The sequence below is a fragment of the Lepidochelys kempii genome, chromosome 1 (genome assembly GCF_965140285.1).
Source record: "Lepidochelys kempii isolate rLepKem1 chromosome 1, rLepKem1.hap1, whole genome shotgun sequence".
Classification (NCBI taxonomy): Eukaryota; Metazoa; Chordata; order Testudines; family Cheloniidae; genus Lepidochelys; species Lepidochelys kempii.
In genome coordinates, this window is record NC_136380.1 from 187,757,829 (window position 1) to 187,779,513 (window position 21,685).

The window sequence follows — 21,685 nt, forward strand, 5'->3', positions numbered from 1 at the left end:
GAAGATTATCTGGACATCTCCCAAACATCTCCCCCAAATTCCTGGTTTAAAGCTCTCTTAATCAGTTGTGCCAGCCTCCATCCTAGAAGTCTATTTCCTTCCCTACTCAGAGGCAGTCCATCCTGAGAGATCTGTCCTCTGTCCATGAATGCCTCCCAGTGGCCAGACATCCCAAAGCCCTCCTTATAGCACCACTGCCTGAGCCATCTGTTGATAGTCATGATCTTGTCACACCTTTGTTGCCCTTCTCTAGGAACAGGCAGAATCCCACTGAAGATCACCTGAGCCTCGATTTCCTTAAGCGTCTTCCCCAGCTTGGCATAGTCTCCCTTGATACGTTCCAACGAGAATCTACCAGTATCGTTTGTTCCCACATGAAGGATAATTAGTGGATTCTTTCCCACTCTCTTTAGGATCCTTTTCAACCTCAGGTCTACATCCCGTATCTTAGCACCTAGAAGACAGCACACCCTTCTATTCTCTGGATCAGCTCTGGTTACAGACCTGTCTATCCTTCTCAGTCCCCGATCATGTAGACGTGTCTTTTCCTGGTGACGGTGCTAGTCTCCAGTCTATCCCCTGTTCCCTCTGGCTGTAAGTTCCTTCCATTCCTATTTTCCCTTGTAATCCTCTTCAACCAATCCTGTATCCTCCTGGGGCTCATATATGGTGTAGTCTCCATTGACTCTTCCCCTTTTCCAATGGATTAATTGCCATCAATTCCATAACAAAAAGCTACATTAAAGCTAAGTGGTTAAACAGTCATGGCAGGAAATGCCCACATAAAAGTTGTATCTGTACAATCTTACTCTTCACTCTATAGGTATGCATTGTTAGAACACTCTTTATCTGTGTAGTAACATAGTATTTTATGCATACAAGACAACGATATACAATTGATGGAATCCTCCCTCATTCAATATGCGCTTTGTAGGAGATTCTCCTTGTCTTGCTTTACTCTGTTTCCCCTTCCACACGCACATTTCCTGCTCAGTTCAGAAACTTCAAAAGCACCCCTGCCATCCATGTTTGACTATTTAAACTGTGAAATGGAATGATATTGGTCATTTATGTTGCTCTTCAAAGTGAATTACAATCAGTAATGATGAGGAAACTGAGGTTAAGTGGCTTTCTCAAACTGAGAGGGACTCAGAGATATAGCTGGGACTGGAACTCAGGAGGTCTGGCTTCGGGTCCTCTGCTTAAGCACTAGACCAGGGGTCAGCAACCTGCGGCACACGTGCCAAAGGCAGCACGCGAGCTGATTTTCACTGGCACGCTGCTGCCAGCCGGGGTCCTGGCTGCTGCCCCTGCTCAGCCAGCTGCCAGCCTGGGTAAACGAAACCCCAGGCTGGCAGCGGGCTGAGCAGGGCCGGCAGCCGGGACTCCGGCTGGCAGAAGACAGCGGACAGAACGCCAGACTGGCAGCGGGCTGAGCCGCTCAGCCCGCCGCTGGTCTGGGGTTCTGTCCGCTGGTGTAGTGTATTACATTTCTCCCTGTAGGAATGTGCTACTTGAGGAGCACCAGGACTGGCAGCCGTAAGTAGTACACCGTAAGTAGCACATTCCTACGGGGAGAAATTTAATACACTACACCGGCATAGGGAAGGCTGTGTCTTCCAAACAGCTGGCCCACTTCCCACCCCCTGACTGCCCCCCTCATAACCCCTGGCCCATCCAACCTCACCCCCGCTCCTTGTTCCCTGACCACCCCCTCCTGGGGCCCCCTGACTGTCCCCTTCAGAACTCTGCACCCATCCAACCCCCCAGCTCCTTGTCTCCTGACCACCCCCCCCATCCAAACCCCCCATCCCCTGACTGCCCTGACCCCTATCCACACCCCTGACAGGCCCCCTGGGCAGGGCCAGTGCAAGGAGGTTTCACGCCCTAGGCAAAACTTCCACTTTACCCCACGGCAGCTCCCCGCCCCCCCGGCAGCAGCTCCCCACTGCCCCCTCCCTCCCCTCGGCCCGGGGAGCCCCCCTGTGGCAGCTCCCTGCTCCAGCTCACCTCTACTCTGTCTCCTCCCCGAGCACGCCGCCGCTTCTCCCGCCTCCCAGGCTTGCGGCGCCCATCAGGTGTTTGGCGCGCAAGCCTGGGAGGGAGAGCAGCAGAGTGGGGCGGTACTCAGGGGAGGAGGCAGAGCACAGGTGAGCTGGGGTGGGGAGCGGTTCCCCTGTGCGCTGCCCCCCCCTACTTGCTGCAGGCGGCCATCCCTGCGCCCCCCTGCCCCAGCTTAGCTCTGCTCTGCCGCCACCCCCAACCACTTGTTCGCCTAGTAGTTGCACCGGCCCTGCCCCTGGGACTCCCACACCTATCCAACCACCCCTGTTCCCCGTCCCCTTACCATGCTGCTCAGAGTATCAGGACTGGCAGCCGAAAGTAGTCCACTGTAAGTAGCACATTCCTGTGGGGAGCAATTTAATACACTACACCCAGCTCCGCTCAGCCCGCTGACGGTCTGGAGTTCTCAAAATATGTTCTCTCACCCCTTATCAAAAATTACACTACAATTAGCTTAAAAACTTGAAAACTTAAAAACTTTATATATTACAGTAATTGTTAGAAAATGTATGATGATAATTACATAGGTTTGATGAAACAAAGGTGGTAGTTCTTATGTGCCTGTGTTTAATTTGTGTTTTCAATGGTTTACCTTCTAAAAAAATCTCGCATGTTTCACACCCCCAGAAAGGGCATCTCGCACCCCCAGGGGGTGCCTGCATCCTGGTTTAAGAACCACTACATTAAACTGATAAGATCTGCATTTTAATTTAATTTTAAATGAAGCTTCTTAAACATTTTCAAAACCGTGTTTATTTTACATACAACAATAGTTTAGTTACATAATATAGACTTAGAGAGACCTTCTAAAACCGTTAAAATGATTTACTGACATGCGAAACCTTAAATTAGAGTGAATAAATGAAACACACCACTTCTGAAAGGTTGCTGACCCCTGCACTAGACCCTGTTCCACTTTCCATTTGAGACCAAAACACATTGACCATCATGTTCCTATTTAAAATACATTGTGCTTCTTAAAGCATATTCTACTTATTACTCCTGGAGTGAATTCAGCGCTACTGCACAGACACAGAATTCATGTCCTCTTCAGATTTCTTTGCTTCCACACAGAAAAATGACTTTCTGACATGGAAGCAAAGGGAAGCCACAAGAGCGGTCATGTGCCCCTCCCCAGCAGCACAGTTGCATTGTTTTGGGCGCCTAGAGCAGGCACCGGAGAGGTAAATCACTGGGGGGGGGGGGGCAGGGAAGGGCCTGAGGACGCTCTGGCTGATGCATCCAGATCCCCTCCCCAAGCCTCACCCCCCCCTACACTCAGAACCTGCCACCGAGTCCCCTGTGCCCAGAACCTTCCACTGAGCCTCATTTCCCCCCCTGCTCCCCCCGCCCGCACCCAGCTGGTGGTTCTTACCCTGCACTGGGCTCAGCTGCTAGTCTTGGTTGGGTTGATGGTGGAGAAGGAAGGCATTTCCACTGCACAGGGCGGCCAGGGCCGGAACAACCTGCAGAAGTCTCCCCCTGCGTCAGGAAACGCCACACCTTTCTTCCTCTATCGCTCCTCACCCACAGGAGAGAGGGGGTCACTGTACGGGGAGCTGTTTCCCTATCTGCCCAACCCCCATTCATCTGGACCCCCTCCATACCCAGAGCCCTCTGCTGAGTCTCATTCCCCCCCAGTCTCATCCAGTCCCCCACTGAGCTCCCTGCACCTGACCCTCCCCACCGTGCTCCCCTCCCCGTGTATCTGGACCCCCGCCAAACTCCTCTCCCTGCATCTGGACCCCCACTTCTGCACCAGACCACCCCCCTGCCAAGCCCCACCCACTGCATCCAGACCCCCATCCCTTCACCCAGACCATCCCCTGCTGAGCCCGCTGCACTCAAACCCCTACCCAGACAGGCCCCACCCCCTGTGCACCTGAACCATTCCGAGCCTCGTGCACCTGGACCCCCACCCCACAGAGCCCAAACCAGGTGCACCTAGACCCCCATCCCACAGAGCCCAAACCAGGTGCACCTGGATCCCCACCCCACCGAGCCCCACTCCCCCAGCACTCGGATCCCCCGCTCAACCCCCCACACCCAGATCTCCTGAAGCCCCATCCCCTCAATCAGACTCTCCCTGCTGAGCCCAAACCACCTTCACCTGGACCCTCCCGCAAGAGTCCCATTTCTCCTGCATCTGGAACCCTTCAGTGAGCCCCTGTGCATCCAGATCCCCCACTGAGCTGCCCACACCCAGATTGCCCCTACACAGAACCCTCTCACCCACACCTAAATCCCACCACACTAAGCCCCTTCACATTTGGATCCTGCTGGGCTGAGCCTGCTTGCCCCATACCTGGTGTGCCTGGCACGACGGGACAGGGCCCCAGGGTGTTTCTGGGACAGGTCCGGCACTTGTGCTGTGTCAGGGTCTGTTGCAGCCTCACCGCTGAGTCCCTGTCCTTGGAGAGGAGTAGGGGGGTGCCTGAAGGGTGATCTTCCACCTCTGTACAGCCAGTGACCTGTGCTCCTCACTGCCATGCCGGAGCCTCCACATTTATTTATTGACAAATAAAATTTTCAGAATTTTTTGTAGAATTTTAAAATTTTGTGCCTAGAATTTTTAATATTTTTGGCACAATTCCCTCAGGAGTAACTTCTTATCTTCAGTTAGAAGTTTTTAGCTATTGTTTGTTACTGTTCATAAGTTCTATTTTACAGCTTCTAATTTCTAAGTGTCTGCTTGTTGTGAAGCTTGCCAAATGTTAGCATCACAATTTCTAAACTGGTGCTAAAGATGGTAGAACAGCAAATAAATACGAAGCATTGCTTTTTCCATTTGAATATTTGAACCATACAAATTGTATTAAGATTTATACTACATGCAGGTTCTGTTCTATTTAGGTTCTTCTGCTGTGCGCAGCACCATGATATCTGATTACCAAAGTTTTTTAACCTCAGCTTTTTAAAATGAGACTATAATTCAGTCTTCTTTCTTCAACAGGAAGAAGAGAATTTATCCAAAGATTAAAACTTGAAGCAACACTGAATGTGCATGATGGCTGTGTAAGTGATTTCTTGTATCTAAGTTTTCAGAGCTTTAAAAATGTGGTGTCCCATATCAGAGTGTGTGTACCTATACTTTAAAATGTATTTAGTTTGCATTTTTAAGCTGAACTGAAAATATTTACTTGCCAACACCTACATCCAGGCCCTCTGGGTTCTATTTCTTCTAAAGCAGTTGACAACAACTGAGTCCCTGAAACTGAGCAATGAGCTATGTTCTCTTCATTGCTTTAGTTATGAGGGAGGCAGTCACCTATAGCAGGGAAAACTGGACTTGGGTAGGAGCAGGAAAGTGAAGTAAGAACTAATCTTAAATAATTTCTAATGTAATTATTTGTAGTTTAAAACACATTCTGATATTTTAGGATTTTATTGTATTGCTTTGCTTGAGGCATTTTAGTTCTCTTCTAAGCTTAGAAATGAGGAAGGGCTGTATATTGATTATAAAAAAGGCGCAATACTGTAACCTAAAATGTGGCTGACCTTGAAAACGCAATGTGAAATGGCACAGTCACATGGTATAAAGAATAATTATGGATTTTTCTTTTAAAGTAAATATTTAACTTTTTAAATAAATCTCTACTTTTCTATATCTAGCTGATTGCAAAATTCTTCCATGCTGTGCTCTCATAGCCACACTTCTGCTAACTCATCATTAGATTCTGCTTCTGACAGCAGTGGCAGAAGACAGGTAGGCAGCAAATAGACTGTGTTACTCAAACTCCACAGGACTGTTTGAGCTGTAAGAGTAGTGGATACATTTGACTAAGTTCTGTGATCTAGGTGGTAGAGGTTGGCTGTTGCGGCAGGGCTTCTTTGCTGGCCTGTCATCTCTCAGCAGAGCTGAAGTTCATGTTTGTTAATGCATGTGTTTTGTTTTTCTTCTCAGAGAGGATTTTTGAAAGGTGCTGGGTTGTTCAAGGGAAGAATGGCTTGTAAAGTCCATTATATGCAAGCTACTATGTAAATAAAAATGTTGAAGTTGGGCCTTTACACAAATTAAAAAAAATAGATTCAAAATTAAGGTTCTCACAGAGCTATAATTCAGCCCCCCTGAGCATTGTGATAGGGGCTTAATTCTTGTGCCTGTTAAAGTCATAAAGTTTTCAAGCATGCAGCTGATAACCCCTTAATTTATTCGTATTCTAGGATGTGGTTATATCTAACCTTACTTGATTAGTGTTAGCTTAATTTCATAAGCTTCAACAGGTGACATGTTATCGATGGTTAGCTGGCTGTAGGAGAGGATGTTGAATAGGACTTGCTCTGAGTAAAAGATCTGAACTCTTCACAGGTTGTATAACTTAATGAAGAATGGCCAATGTGAGTGGAAAAACTACCAGCTCCGTATCCTCATCGCCACCTAAATGTGAACTCAGAAATCTTATGCTGCTATGAGAATGATCGGCTGCTGTTTGCAGCATGAATGTTTGATGGATGTGTGCCCCTTGCATGCTAATGAATAAGGAAACCAACATAAATGGTCAGACCATTATTTTCAAATGCTAGTAACTTAATTTCAAAAAATATTTCAGACTTAAAACTCTTATTCCAGGGGTTCTCAAACTGTGGCTTGGGACCCCTCATGGGGTCGTGAGGCTATTACATGCGGGGTCATGAGCTGTCAGCCTCCACCCCAAACCCTGCTTTGCCTCCAGCATTTATAATGATGTTAAATATATAAAAACGTGGTTTTAATTTATTATAATTTAAAATATTTATTTATTTATTTATTAGGATTGCTGTGTGAAAGGGGTCACCAGTAAAAAAAAAGTTTGAGAACCACTGTCTTATTCTGAGCTACACATGGTTGAGTTTAAAGCTCTTAAACAAAGAGCACCTTCACATATACTTAATATCTATTCAGTTACATACTCAAATTACTGAACACATTTTCTTCAGATTTACCAGAATAGTTACCTTTTTGACTGGGACTGAAATAAGAATTTTAACTTAGATACATTTTATGAGAATCATAAAAGACTTAAAAAAAAAAAAAAGGTATGGTATGGAATTGCCATGTCTCAGGATTGTGATAAGTTATGTTGTGATATTTATTGTTACAGTTGTAAGGTAATGAACGATACACATGATTTTGGTCGAAATTTTCCAGTTTAGTACTGAAATTAATCCATCATGTGGATTTATATAAAATAAAGTATAATTTTATTTCACAGAGTCTCTTCAAAGTATGAAAATATGTTAGAAATCATTATATATGGAGTGAGTAGTGATGTTTACCATTAAGACTGCATTAGTTTTTTCATTAAGAAAGGTCCTTTTTTAGTTGTTTATAACCTTATCAAATACTCATCTTTTGGGCTGAAATATTCCAAATCTGGTCTCTTCTTGAAGGTGAATTCTTTTTAAAATGTGAATAAAAATGTTCTGCAATTTTCAGGTACAAGAAAATGGGGTCAGGGTTGGGGGGATACTTTAACCATTACCAAAAAAAAAAAAAAAAATCTAAGAATAGATACAGCTGCCCAGTGGAGAGTGAGAAAAACTTGAAATTTGCCATGGAAATGGTTTGTGGGATAGACATGGGCCTTATGGAGGTCTTGTGAAGATGCATTTTGAATTGGCAATGTTAGGATTTTAAAAATGTACTTTGCTCATGCATTTTTTTTAAGTGAACAGCAAAGTTTTTTAATGACAATCTCCTAATGTTCTTTTGGCAGTGTGTGTGTGTAAAATTTTGAGTGGATTCTCCTTATTTTAAAGGTGCCCTTCAGAATCCTGACTTGCTTCCTTCCTCCAAGAATCATATGAAGTAATAAGAGCCCTTGCCTCATTAGTACACATCTCTTGCAGGACACAGCTTTTTATTGCTCCACATGATGAAATTTTCTTTGCATGGTCACTTTTCTTTTATAAAAGCTTAGAAATGCCATCTAAACAAAAGAATATTGAAGTTGCAGAATCAAATTGCCAAAGGCTTTGATTACATGAGCATGCTTTTTTTCTCTGACAGGACTCCTGCCTCACTCAGTGTGTATTTCAACTGTATGGAGAGAATGTGGTGGATGTCCTAATGAATCTTTTATTTTTGGTCAAAAATAATTTGAACTTGCATCAGTGTCACACACAGTACTCTGGGGGCACTCATCAGTCAGTATGGCTGATGTTTAGTGGATGAGGCAGGACTTCATGTTGAAAAGTGAGAATAAGGATAAATATTGAAGAACTGTCTCATTACACATCATGCAGTCTGCATGTTGAATGAAGCATGAGTCATGGGGGAGAAACAGTATGTGAGCATGTAATTAAAAATTGTGATATAGTACATAGAATCTTAGAAATAGAGGGCTGGATTAAATATACCTAGACCATCCCTCACAGATGTTTCACAGATGTTTGTCTAACCTGTTCTTAAGAACTTCCAATTATGGGATTTCACCTGTTTCCATGCTTGACTATTCTTATAGTTGGAATTTTTTCCTAATATCTAGCTCAGCAGTTCTCAAACTCCATTGCACCGTGACTCCCTTCTGACAACAACAATTCATATGGGTTGGTGAGGGAGGGTGTGGGGACAGAACCCGAATCCCGCTGTTCCTGGCTAAAGCAGTCATGCTTCGGCTTCAGCCCCAAGTCCCAGCGAGTCTAACAGCGTCCCTAAGGACCCCATTAAAATGGGGTCCCAACCCACAGTTTGAGAACCGCTGATTAAATCTCCCTTGCTGCAAACTAAGCTGATTACTTCTTGTCCTACCTTTTGTGGTCATAGAAAACAATTAATCACTCTCCAGTTTATATTTTAAAACAGTTATCAAATCCCCGCCCCCTCAGTCTTCAATATAATAAACATGCCCAATTGTTTCAACCTTTCCTTTTAGGTCATGTTTTCTAAACACTTTCCTTTTTTGTTCCCATTCGTCCACATCCTTCTTAAAGTGTGCTGCCCCTACTGGACACATTACTCCATCTGAGGCCTCATCGGTGCTAAGCAGAGCAGAACAGTTACCTCCTGTGTCTTACGTACTGTTAACACATCCCACAATGATGGTTGCGTTTTTCGCAACAGCATTGCTTTGTTGGCTTATATTCAATTTGTGATCCACAATAACCCCCAGATCCTTTTCTGCTGTACCACTGCCTAGCCAGTTATTCCCCGTTTTGTGTTTATGCATTTGATTACATGTACATATGGGGGAAGAGTGAAAGTTGCATGGCTATTTCCTGACTTTGCAACTCCTTGTGATGGTAATTTAAAAAAAAAAAAAATAGAGCAGTGGTTCCCAAACTTGTTTCGCCGCTTGTGCAGGGAAAGCCCCTGGAGGGCCTGACAGGTTTGTTTACCTGCCGCGTCCGCAGGTTAGGCCGATCGTGGCTCCCAGTGGTCGTGGTTAGCTGCTCCAGGCCAATGGGAGCTGCTGGAAGCGGCGATCAGTATATCCCTCGGCCCGTGCTGCTTCCAGCCGCTCCCATTGGCCTGGAGCAGCGAACTGTGGCCAGTGGGAGCCGCGCTTGGCTGAACCTGCGGATGCGGCAGGTAAACAAACCGGCCGGGCTTGCCAGGGGCTTTCCCTGAACAAGCGGCGTCCCAAGTTTGGGAAATACTGATATAGAGGGATATGTGTTGTGTACTATACTTATTTTTTTCCTCTCCAGGTACTGCACCTGATTTACACCATAAGTGAGAACTTAAATTAGTGTAGTGTGATCTAGGGTTTAATTTTACTTCTTGGAAGAGTGATATTCCCTTCTTCTCCCTTTTCCTTCAATTTCTTCTCTTGGGATACTTAAATAATTATTTATTCTAAACAGCCTATCGTAGATGAAGGTGTGTGTGGGTGTGTGTGTAAATTGTCCAGAAGAGCAAGCAGTAGTGGGTATCTACCTTTGAGTGGGATATTAGTTTTTTTCTGATCTACTCCTTTTGGGAATTAGTCCTACAGAGTGGTCTGTGAAGATGAAAGGTAGGACTGTTTGTTAGGGTAATACAGAGTTTTGGGCCAGCTGTTGAGAGGGTTTTCCCTCTGAGCACTGATAAATACAGTGTGGTAGTTAATCACAACTGCTGGAAGAAGCAGTGGTCTCTGATTATAATATGGGCCTGTTGCATTAAGGGCCTTTAACTTGCAAATCATCAGTAGCAAAATCAAGAAGTGGATTTAGTAGTGAATGAGAAACCAGTGCAAGTTGTGGATCACCAGCATATGTTCTTTCAGGTAATCATAATAAAGTGGCTTCTTCATGAACTTATCTGGGGCTAGGCAGAAAGTATTATATTTGTCTAACCTGGAGCTGATGTATGGATGAACCAGTGCAGTCACATCATCATCCAAGAGGAATGACTGAAGTCGTCTTGCTGTGTTGTTGTGGGGTGCCATTATTAGGATCATCACTATTGCTTTTTTCATTCTGTCTGCACATCTGTTCTTTAACAAAGTATCTTCTTCCCTGTTCTGTCTTTTAACAACTACCTCCTATTATTCTTTTTGCTGGCTCTCGTCCCTCGTGTGTGTGTGTGTGTATAGATAGGAAGATAGATTCATAATAATTTTGCTGCTTCCTTCTTTTTTGAAAATTTTTATCTTTTTCCTCTTCAGTGCCTTTTTATTCACCATTAGTGGGCTCCTCCGGAGCAGCAGTAGCATCCTTCACGTGGAAGGGGCTGTAGATGGAAAATAACTAGCATGCTGGTCTCTCTCTTTTTTTTTTTTTTTTTTTTTTGCAGCCAGCTGGCTCTGTGAAGTTGTGCTGTGCTTGACCACTTTGCTGAGCTACTGCTGTTCATCAGTCAGATTACTGTAATGTTAAATAAATATGTAGGCTGAATCAGTGCCTCTCTCATTGTGGATGTTTGTACCCATAGCTCATCTGGATCAATGAATCCTTATTTTGTTAAGGAAAATTATAGTATTTTCATGTTCTAAAATGAATTAATTACATTTAGCAAAAGTTGTTTTCCCTATTGAGAGCTTAGAAAAATATTCAAATAGCTGAAATAATTTTTTTCCAACTTTTAACTAAAACAGATGTTACCTTTTGGGCTCAGACTGGGAATGAGACAATCTAGCCCAAAAGAAGATACTTTTAACAAGTTATGTACGTATTAAAATAAGGGTTTAGAATGAAAATGCTTTCTTGGCCTTGATTAGTGTCACCACTAATATAGTACTCTAAAGAATCATCATAGTTGAGCACTCCAAAACCTCAGTCAAGACTTGGTGTTGTCACTGACCTTGAATAGCTCCTTGGGAGTACAAGATGTTGACGGGGACACTGCATCAGGCAGTGTTCAAGTATTTGCCTAGGCTCTCCTCATTCATATTTGGGTTTGTTTCTCCATTTTCACTTGATCGTATTGTCACCTGCTACCTCAGCGCTCTCTGATTAGAGTACACCAATTTTTTTGTTGGAGGTCAGTGCCTGGAGGGAATTGTTTTGAAGGAACCAGATTCTCCAAGATCATTGGTACTTCCTGCCATTTTGTTACTATGTAGATTCTAACAGTGGTATTTTGGGGTAAGAGATTTTCAGAGGCAGATCTTTCTGGACTTCAGCCTCTTAGGTAGTAGAATGTGTCTATGCAGTGGATGTCTTGGATCATGTACCTGCTTTTATATCTCCTTCTTACTGAAGGCATCCTGCCTATCTGGTGGTGGTGCAATCTCAGTAAGGCACTACAGCGACAGTGTGGGAGTCGGTTTCAAAATCCTTGTGATGATCCCTCAGGACAGTTGAGTTCAGTATCAGTTTTGTGCATGGCTTGAAAGTGACCATACTGGGGCAAAGTACTCTGCAGTTTAATAACACAGGGCGTCTGGTTGCTCAGAATGTTTTGGCATCAGCTCCCTGTTCTGTGTTAGCCAGTTTGTGGAGAACACGATTCCTGGAGTTCAATTTCTTATTTAGCATCTTGATATGCTCTTTGAATATTAGTGTTTTGTTTTAATGTGACCCCCAGGTATACCCATATGTTTATAGTGCTCAAGGATTGTACCATCACACAATATCTGGAGTTTTTGCTTGGCCGGATGGTGCTTCAAGGGGAAGGAGCACACTTGTCTTGCTAGTATTGGCATTCAGGAACCACATATGACAGTATTTTCCAAGTATACTCAGGGAACCAATTAAAATGTGCTCAGTGTCCTCATATCTTTTTTTATTGGGTAACGATGCAAAGATCAGCTGCATAAATGAAATACTTGTACATTGGAATTCAGGTTGATATGTTTAGACCAGTGGTTCTCAAACTTTTTTTTTCACGGATCACATGAAAATTGCTGAGGGTCTTGGTGAATCACTTAATGATCTTTCCAAATGTTGTTTGTACCATTAGCTAACTATTGTAAAGCGCTTTAGACAAAAGCACTATATAAAAAATACCCCCTATATAAAAAATACCCCTTCAGTCAGCTGCCGCTAGGTCCTCTGCCAATCTGCCCTGGAAGAAAATTCCTTCCCGACCCCAAATATGGCAATCAGCTAAACCCTGAGCATGTGGGCAAGACTTACCAGCCAGACCCCCAGGTAAGAATTCTCTGTAGTAACTCAGATCCCACCCCATCTAACATCCTATCACAGGCCATTGGGCATATCTACTGCTAATAGTTGAACAATTAATTGCCAAGATTAGGCTGTCCCATGATATCATCCCTTCCATAAACTTATCAAGCTTAGTCTTGAAGCCAGATTTGTCTTTTGTCCCCACTGCTGTTCCGGAGCTTCACTCCTCTGATGGTTAGAAACCTTTGTCTAATTTCAAGTCTAAACTTCCTGATGGCCAGTTTATATCCATTTGTTCTTGTGTCCACGTTGGTACTGAGCTTAAATAATTCTTCTGCCTCCATGGTATTTATCCCCCTGATATATTTATAGATAGCAATCATAATAGTAATAGTTCACTAGATATGCCATTGAGTCCAGTTGCCTTTCCACATTTCAGGGTTTTCATGGCTATTGTCAGCTCCTCTATGTTGAGCTGCTCATTATGGACCTCACTATCTCAGAGGAGTGAGTGAAGTTTCTGTTTAACTGAACTCTTAAGACGTATTACTGTGATAGTCCAAACTTTCTATTTTTCTGTATTTGAGTTTTACATCTTCATTGGTAATACTGTAATGTTGCGGGGGGGGGCTAAGGAAAAACTTACAAGGAAATAAAATACCAAGTGCTCCCACCCTCATTTGGTTCCTTACTGGAAGAACATCATCGCAGTCTTCTCATAGGTGAGATCTGGGAAGGTTTTTGCAGTTCTATATGGGCTTTTCACCAGGTTTATGAGAAAGTATGGCCTCTGTGAGTGTGTTCATGTTAGCCAGATCCTGAATACTTAGTGCTTTGAAGATGCGATAATGAGAACTTTGTGACCCCAAATTCAGAGCACTCTGTAGAATGAAATACATTCTAGGGAGTAAAACACCCAAGTACATCAAATTATAGGTACTAGAAACTCTATTGAAAGGCTTACTTTATCTGAGGGGACCCTTGTGATGCCACAGGGACCAAAGAAGGCAATTCAGAGTCTAGAAAGGTGGGTGTGGGAAGGGGTCCAAAACCTGGAATGCTCTGTATTAGCCAAATAACTATTTTTACGAAAGACTACTGAATTTAGTCAACTGCTGAATTTTAAGCATCAATTTCCTAGTTAGCTGAGCACATATGTATAAATGTTATTTTAAAAGTGCACGTTAGTTCGCATAATAAACAGCAAATTAAAGTCTGTTGCTTGAGGTATGTGCTTATAGGGAGATGCAGGAGCATGGTGTATATATGAAGAATGTTACAGAATACATTAGACTGAGTACTGAGAGATGCCAACATGTTTCAAGCAGGTGGACTCTCATCAAACAATTTGTTAAAAATCACAGCTTTTTTTTTATGCTAACAACTCAGATTTAATGACTTAAGAGATCTTGTTGGAATCAACTGTTAGAATATACTTTTCAGTGTCTATAGAAATGTTGACCTTTTTGATATTGTGTGTGTGTAAACTTTTTTAGTCATTTTAAGTTTTGATATGAATAAGAATATAGGTAAAAGATTAATTTCTTCAGCCTGGTGTGTTAACTAATTTTTCTCAATAATACATTAAAGGCCTGATTTTTGTTTTTTTTCATTGGAGGTATGGTTTGGCCTAACCTTCACACACTGTGCAAGTTTGGACCTGAACACACTACACTTTTCTTTCACTATCAAATGCATATCAATTCAGATTCTCAACACCTACATGCACATTTAATAGAATTTTTGTTTGCAAACCCCATCACCTGCATGTGCAGGTGGCTAGCCTCGGGAAAGCATGTGTGTGCAAGGTGTGGCCAAGTAGTGAAAATCAGGTCTCTGAACAGATTTAAGCACTCCTGTGTATTTTGAAGTTGTTTAACTTTATGATTCCATTTTCATATCTAGATATTTCTTGGCTTTTTTATTTTCTATTTTAAATATTTTTCCTATTAAATATTTTTGTTTAAATATTTCAAACAGGTGAATACAATTTGCTGGAATGATACAGGAGAATATATATTGTCAGGTTCAGATGACACCAACCTCATAATTAGCAATCCCTACAGCAGAAAGGTAAGTTTACTTTCTGGATAATCAATATTTTACAGTATTTCCCCAAAATCTATCTGCCCTTGTTTTAAACATCTCTACTCCAATTTATAGGAGGGAAGCATTGCATAGCTATGTACCACACTGACAACTTGTTAAGAGCCAGAGGGTTGCACTTACATTAGTTTACGTAAAATGGAGTAGGTTGCAGTTGCAATCATGGAAGCATGGCCCATGGAGACTGCCCTGTTTCAGCTTGGTTTACCATGCCTATCTCTAGCACTAACTTTTGTTACATAATTAACACATACAAATTATAAATACACAAAATGCATAATACTTAATGCACAAAGCAGCATGGACTGCTTATACATGAGATGGTACAAATGCTAATCTCCTTATAGCATTTCTTCTGTTTTCATCCACTCCCTTCTCTAAAACTGGAGGCAAGAGAGAAGCTTTTCATTGTACTCTAAAAGTTTGAGAAATCTGGACTCCGTTGGTTCAAGCTGGGAATAGAGTTCAACTTCCTGAACCAGCCTTGTGTTTTTTTTTTATGCTAAGAGATTGCTGGCATTAATGACTTTTCTGATCACAACTGTGGCAGTATCCTAAGTAAGAAGTGCTGTTAAGTATGCAGTTCCTAAACTATTTTGGATTTTATCAGTAACAAACAGTTTAAAGTTGTGTCTCAGCATAGAATGTGGCGGTGTTCCAATGAAGATCGAGCACTGCAGGCTGAACCTGTAGTCTCCAGGAGCCTGATTTACTTATTAAAGTGAAAGTTAGCTAAGTGTTGTATTGCAAAATTCATTGGGATGGAAGTTGGCTCCTTTTATAGCTTTGAGAATAATTGTAGGAGTTAGAACCTAATATTTGTACAATGTTGATTTTTTTTTTCTTCTGACTTACTGACTTTCCTTAAGTCAGGAAACTTATTACATTTTTTAAGTGCAGCTGTAAAGGTACTTTAAAATATTTGTGTGTGGCTGATGCCTTTCTGGTATTTTGGATGAAAGATATTAAATGGGTTAGTTCCCTTAAATTTTGAAAAAAGAAAAGGAGTACTTTGTTAGTCTCTAAGGTACCACAAGTACTCCTTTTCTTTTTGCGGATACATACTAACACAGCTGGTACTCTGAAACCTTAAATTTTGAGATGCTGCAAATTAAAAGTAGTAATTAGTATTCAAAATGACGTTACATTATATGTGGGGGGAAAGGGGAAGAGGTTTATATTGAACTAGGAAGAGCCAAGTGGGAGGTGGGAAGTGCAATGTAGATTTCTGCTCTGCCAAATCATCTGTCTCTCATCAAAGGAGCTGTAGTGCAATGACCCTCAGTAAGTTCATGAAACAACTTTTGCCCTGTACCAAAATTCTTGTAGCTTATGACTGCATCTCCTCTGTGAAGAACTATTGGGGTTTTTCAGAACAGATATACTTTGTGGCACTTATAGACTTATAGATATTAAGGTCAGAAGGGACCATTATAATCATCTAGTCTGACCTCCTGCGCAATGCAGGCCACAGAATCTCACCCACCCACTCCTGCAATAAACCTCTCACCTATGTCTTAACTAGTGAAGTCCTCAAATCATGGTTTAAAGACTTCAAGGTGCAGAGAATCCTCCAACAAGTGACCCGTGCCCCATGCTACAGAGGAAGGCGAAAACCCCCCAGGGCCTCTTCCAATCCTTCCCACCACAGCAGTGTTCCTGCTCAGCCCCCTCTTTTCTCAGTGGGGATGGGACCAAATACCAATAATAATGCTTGAAAGTTAACGTCTGTATGGGAGCTAAGTGGGAAATAGACAGTTATAGGGCCTCAGAGGCTTGGATTGGCAAGTGGAGGGACAGGAGTGCTTGCCTACCTAAGATGCTGTAGTGGGAGAATATCTATAGGGTGAGGCCTGGGGGCCATTCATGCCTCCAGTCATGTCTTTTCCCCCACCTATCATTAATGCCTCTTGGCCTTAGAGAAATATCTTTCTCTACTGCTGGTGCTAGTCTGATAAACCTCTTCTGAGTCTTTCAGACCAGTATTCCTGCTGGCAAAGTACAGATGGTTCTGTTGAGTAAGGTGCCTCAGGAACAGAGTTGGTAGTTCTATTGCTGACTTAAACTCAGTTGCATGCCTCCTGTTTCCCCTCCCTCTTGTCATGCTGGGAGGTAGTGGAAGAGAGGAGAAAATTACAGTTGGACTGTCTGATACAAGCTGTTCCCCAAGGCACCTGCTCTGGCTGGTAAACCACCTGTAGTTCATTAGGAAGGGAGATAGGTTAGTCAGACTGCTGTGGGGAGGAGGGAAGAAATTTCCCAAAGTCGAGGGGGATGTTAGTGTGGGGTGAGGTGAATGAACAGTTCTGGGTCAGAGCAAGAGATACTTAAATGATGATTAATCTGAAGTCATTATTGTATTAATAATCCGTCAATTTAAAAATCAAACTTCTGGTCTTCTGGATATAATTTTCTTACATATTATTGCTACAATCAACACCTAAGTTTCCTATGATTGAAAGATCAGAGGAATTACTTTTTCTGGTTTTGATTTATGTTGTGTTCAGCCAATTTTACTGTTTCTCCTATTTGTGTGGGCCTTTTACATAGTAACAGAGAGAGAGGGTTGTTTTTTTTTCCTCCATAAGACAATATCATAAAACCACAAAACCTAGCAGTGGGATTTGAGGGTAGGAGTGTTGTACCTGAAACTACTCTTAAAACTTAATGTTTGAAGTTGACTGTATTTCAAATTGATGGTGACGTTTTTAGTTCTAAGGTGTGTATAAATGTATTCAAGGCCACTGTTTTGTCTTTAGATCGGAGAAAACTAAGCTTTTCTCTATAATAGTAAAGTGCAGTGGTTTAACTAAATCTATTTCAAAAATTGATCTAGTGAAACCACTACAGATCACTAATGTAGAAGCACTTGAACTAAATTGATGTAAACAAAGGTTAAACTAGTTTGTTAGTAACTTGCCTCATGTAGGTAAGGCCTAGGCTTCTAGCTCTTGCTAGCTAAGCTTTTTTATATCAAGGTTTAACCTAAAACCATTTTTATATTGAAGGTAGTGTCTGCTGGGTTTGTAATTCAGGGTTGGGTGAGTGGAGAGAATGCTTATCTTCACAGCATAATAGTTCATGCTCAACAGTAAGTAGCAGTTTGATTCAAGTCTTATAACAGTGTGTCATCACCTCCCAAATTAGCAGAGCCCTGGGCTGGGTTTTCAGAGAAATTAAATGCAGGAAATAGGGGTTGCATAAATGTAAAAGCTTTATTATGTCTTTTCCTTGTGATCTTGACTTTCCATTTTTGTTCAGTGAAAATGTTTGTTTTACCTGTCTGGTCCCAAGACTGGGTGATGTCATTGGCCAAACTCTCTGAGAAAGATCATGTTTAATCCTGGTATTGGTGGGCAGTGAAGTTGGGTTCCTGGGAGGTGTATCTGGCTCTCATGGGTTGTAGTCTTTATAGGTTGCCACTCTGAGAAGAAGCAGGAGTGGCCTGATGATGGAGTGGGAACACTGGGGGCTCATTGTGTTAATTGCTGTGGCTGGATGGGGAAAGCAAAAGGAGGAATCAGTAGTCATGTTTCTCTCTTCCCCATCTGCTGCTTTTGATGGAAATGAGGCTCTTAACAGCCTGCACCCCCTAATGAAAGGGCTTTTAGAAGGTCAGAGCAAGGATGGCAAGTCATGACTCCTGCATTCTGTGACTTGCTGTGCGGTCTTGGATAAAGAACTTACCTCACTGTGTCTGTATACCCATCTATTACATGCAGATAAAGTTCTTTGGGATCATCAATGAAAGACTATTAAAATCCAAAGTGTCTTTGGATGTCCCACACTTTCTGCTTCTTGAATGTAAGATTAGAGTACCATCTCTGTATTTAGGGGGATAAAAATCATGCAGTGAGCTCCTCAGGATGGTCTTTGCCTCTGTTTGGAAAGCACGTAGCAGATTGTGCATGTTACTGAGAATAATGTCCAAAAGATTTGCCACATTTTAAGTAGCATTATTATTGTTAATGCATGTTCATAGCACTAACCCTCACCTGCTCCTCCACAATGTCATCCTGATTTCTATTCTTGGTCTCCCCACACACCTTAATCCCAGATTTCAGAATTGGGGTTAAACCATTTTGTTAACTTTTCCATCACTTTGTATAGGTGTCTTTCTTAAATCTTCATCTATAGTACTACATCTCATAGCAGTATTAGATGACAGATAAAAAATGCCTGTTACACTAGCATGTGTACTATTGCTACAACTTGTGGAACTGCAGTGGTGGGAGATTTTAAGAGTGTAGATGAGGTCCATACATATGGATCTCTTCTTACCTCGGCTGTTTGTTAATTATATTTTGCTGCGAGACCAGTGCAAGTTTACTCCTGGGGGAATTTTGCACCTCTGTGCACATGCAGAATTCATCTGTCCCGCATAATTTTATTTTTTTCTGCAGAAAATACATTCTGCCCAAGAAGTGTTGCAGTTACACCTTTTCTCCATCAGAGGCCGCTGTAGCGCCATAACAACCAACAGCATGAATGAAGCAGGCTGTTCTGGTGCCACAGCGGCTTGTGATGGGAAAAAGGTGGAACTGCAGCACTTTCAGGGCAGAATGTATTTTCTGTGGGGGAAAAAATGTTGTGTGCACGCATAGTGGCACAGAATATCCCTGAGAGTAGAAGTTCATCACAGCACCCAGCCTGCAGAGCCAGGTTAGCACAAAGTGGGGCACATGGGGCTGCTGGGGGGTCACACACTGGGGTTCAGGATGGCTTGTGTGGGCGACAGACTGGAGTGCAGGCTTAGGAGCTAATGGGGTGACAGTGTTGAGCCAGAAGCTGAATGGAAGTGTGGGTGCAAGGCCACATGGGGATGGGGGCTGCAGGGACACATGGGGATGGGGGTGGAGGCTACAGAGACCCATTGGAATGGGGGTGCGGGGACAGGAGCAGATGTGCCTAACTGAATGGGAGATGCTTGGGGTCAACCAGGGTCTGCATGGGGGAGGCTCCTCAACTCCCTAACAATCCTGCCTCTCCCCTCCCCAAAAAAGCCTGTTCCATATTTTTCCCACCCACACCCAACAACCCTCCAGGTTCACTCCAGGCTCCTTCCCTCTCCCTCAGATCCTCTGTTACCCCAGACACCCCCAAGCATTTGCACTGCTTCTGATGGGTGCGGGAAATACAATTTCAATACAATACAATTCTGTATTCTAATTTAAATGAATTACTCAAAGTTCTGTATTAATATGTCTAGCAAGGAATCTATGTGTTAAAAAAAAATTACCAGAATCTTTTTTTGGTCTGTATTGCTACAGACATACTTGCTGACAGATATTTTGAAATAAATTACCAAAATAATTTAAACTGGCACGATTATATTGTGTTGTTTTGGCAAATAAAATATGCAGAATTTTACAGAATTTTAAAATATTGTGCGCAGAATTTTTAATTCTTTAGTGCAGAATTCCCCCAGGAATAACTGAAAGGTTGATGGCTCAAACTTTGATTCATGTCTGTCTGACAGCTTGCAAATTGAAGGCATTCAGTTTGCATTGAGTATTGTTCCCCACCCCAACTGAGGAACCACTTGAGTTCCTACAGCTGCATGTAACTAGTATTTCAAAACTAGTATAGACCCTTACTAAGCAATATGATGGAACATAAACTGATGATGCAGCTGATGATGCATGCCAACTTGTGAGTGAGAAACATTAAATTGTTTTGCTCTCTGGAAAAAAATTGTAGCAACATACTGGTAATTTATCAATGTTCAGGTAAACCCTGAAAAAATTCTTATATTGCACTATTTCACAAGGGTTAACCACAATTTAGCAAAATAAAAAGTGAAACCAAGGTTTTTAAATTTAGAACATATGCAACTGATAAAACATGTGTAATCAAGGACAAGCCCTCTTAATAGTTACACAATCTATCTTGGGAGGATGAAAATGTGCATACATAATAAAATTCCTTGCCAGTCCAGATGGTGTTCTAATATAATATTCACTTAGCTTGAATGGGCCATATGTTTTTGTGGCTTGAGAGACCCAGAGTGAAAAGAATGTTACTGAGTTTTCTAATATAACTATAAATCCTAATGGAAAAGGCTGTCCTGATTTTACTTATTCATGGGCACCTGTGATGAACTCTTCTGAGTGGGATCTTCTTTTCTTATTCTGCTCAAGGAAAATGATACTTAAAACTAAGACCTAATTTTCTGTATCTAAACATTTATTTGTATTAGACAAGTGACAATACACAGCAAGAAAATGCAGGTTACTTAAAATCTAGCTGTGGCAAGAATTTTATGAGCTATGAGGGCAGTAGATCTACACTTGGAAAATGGTGGAATTTAGATTGGGTTTGTCTAGCATGTGTTAGCTAAGCCCAACCTAAACTCAACTACTTTTCCTAGTCATACCTCATGTGTTCGTTCCACTCCATCTCTGGACCTAGGGATTTGTAAATAAAACCGGTGACTTCAATTTTTACTTTAAGTAAAATGCCTGAATTATAGTATAGTGAAGAATTTAGTTACAATGAATAAAGATTTTAGTTTCACTTTATAGGAGCTATAATTTAAATGGAATTTCCAAAAGAAAGTTTATTCGTCCTATATATTGCTGCTAGAAGTAGGATATTTATGGTTAGGAGCAAGAGAAATGAGCCAACTAGCCGATTGCTCTGTCCCAATGTTTCAGTGTGCAATAAGACACAATTTAAAGTTTTGCAGTTCCATTACTCCCACTTCAGTTGATTTTCTGTGTAATATCTAAGCAACTGCAAATTTTTGAATGTGAAATGTAAAATATTTTGTTTACCTTTTGTGGAAAAGGTCTGAGGCCTTAATTTTGCCTAGGAGGCCAAGTGGTGCTCTGAAGCAAGCATTTTGCTACTGTTTTTTTTTTTTTTTTTAAAAGGGGGGGAGGGCATTGTGGTGGCTGGTAATGAAATAGAGCTAAACCCCACATATTAAATCTTCTCTCCTTTTTCTCTGCTTGTGCACAAACAGCTTTTGTGACAGGTGCCTCTAATTTTCCCTTTCTGTCAGCACAATAAAGAGAGCAACAAGGGATATATGGGGAAG

General features: G+C 42.1%; 1 protein-coding gene across 7 annotated transcripts in view; it reads left to right on the forward strand.

The window, feature by feature from the left end:
• LOC140895389 (DDB1- and CUL4-associated factor 6) overlaps positions 1-21,685 on the forward strand; it is a 247,164-nt gene that overhangs the window by 117,971 nt on the left and 107,508 nt on the right. For 6 of the 7 annotated variants that reach the window (XM_073304939.1, XM_073304947.1, XM_073304957.1 and 3 more), the window contains 2 exons: positions 5,018-5,079; positions 14,518-14,610. In XM_073304939.1, coding sequence (XP_073161040.1) covers positions 5,018-5,079; positions 14,518-14,610 — 155 coding nt within the window. Of the gene's footprint in view, positions 1-5,017; positions 5,080-6,386; positions 6,563-14,517; positions 14,611-21,685 lie in introns of those variants that run through there. The other variant, XM_073304977.1, reaches the window with a different exon arrangement.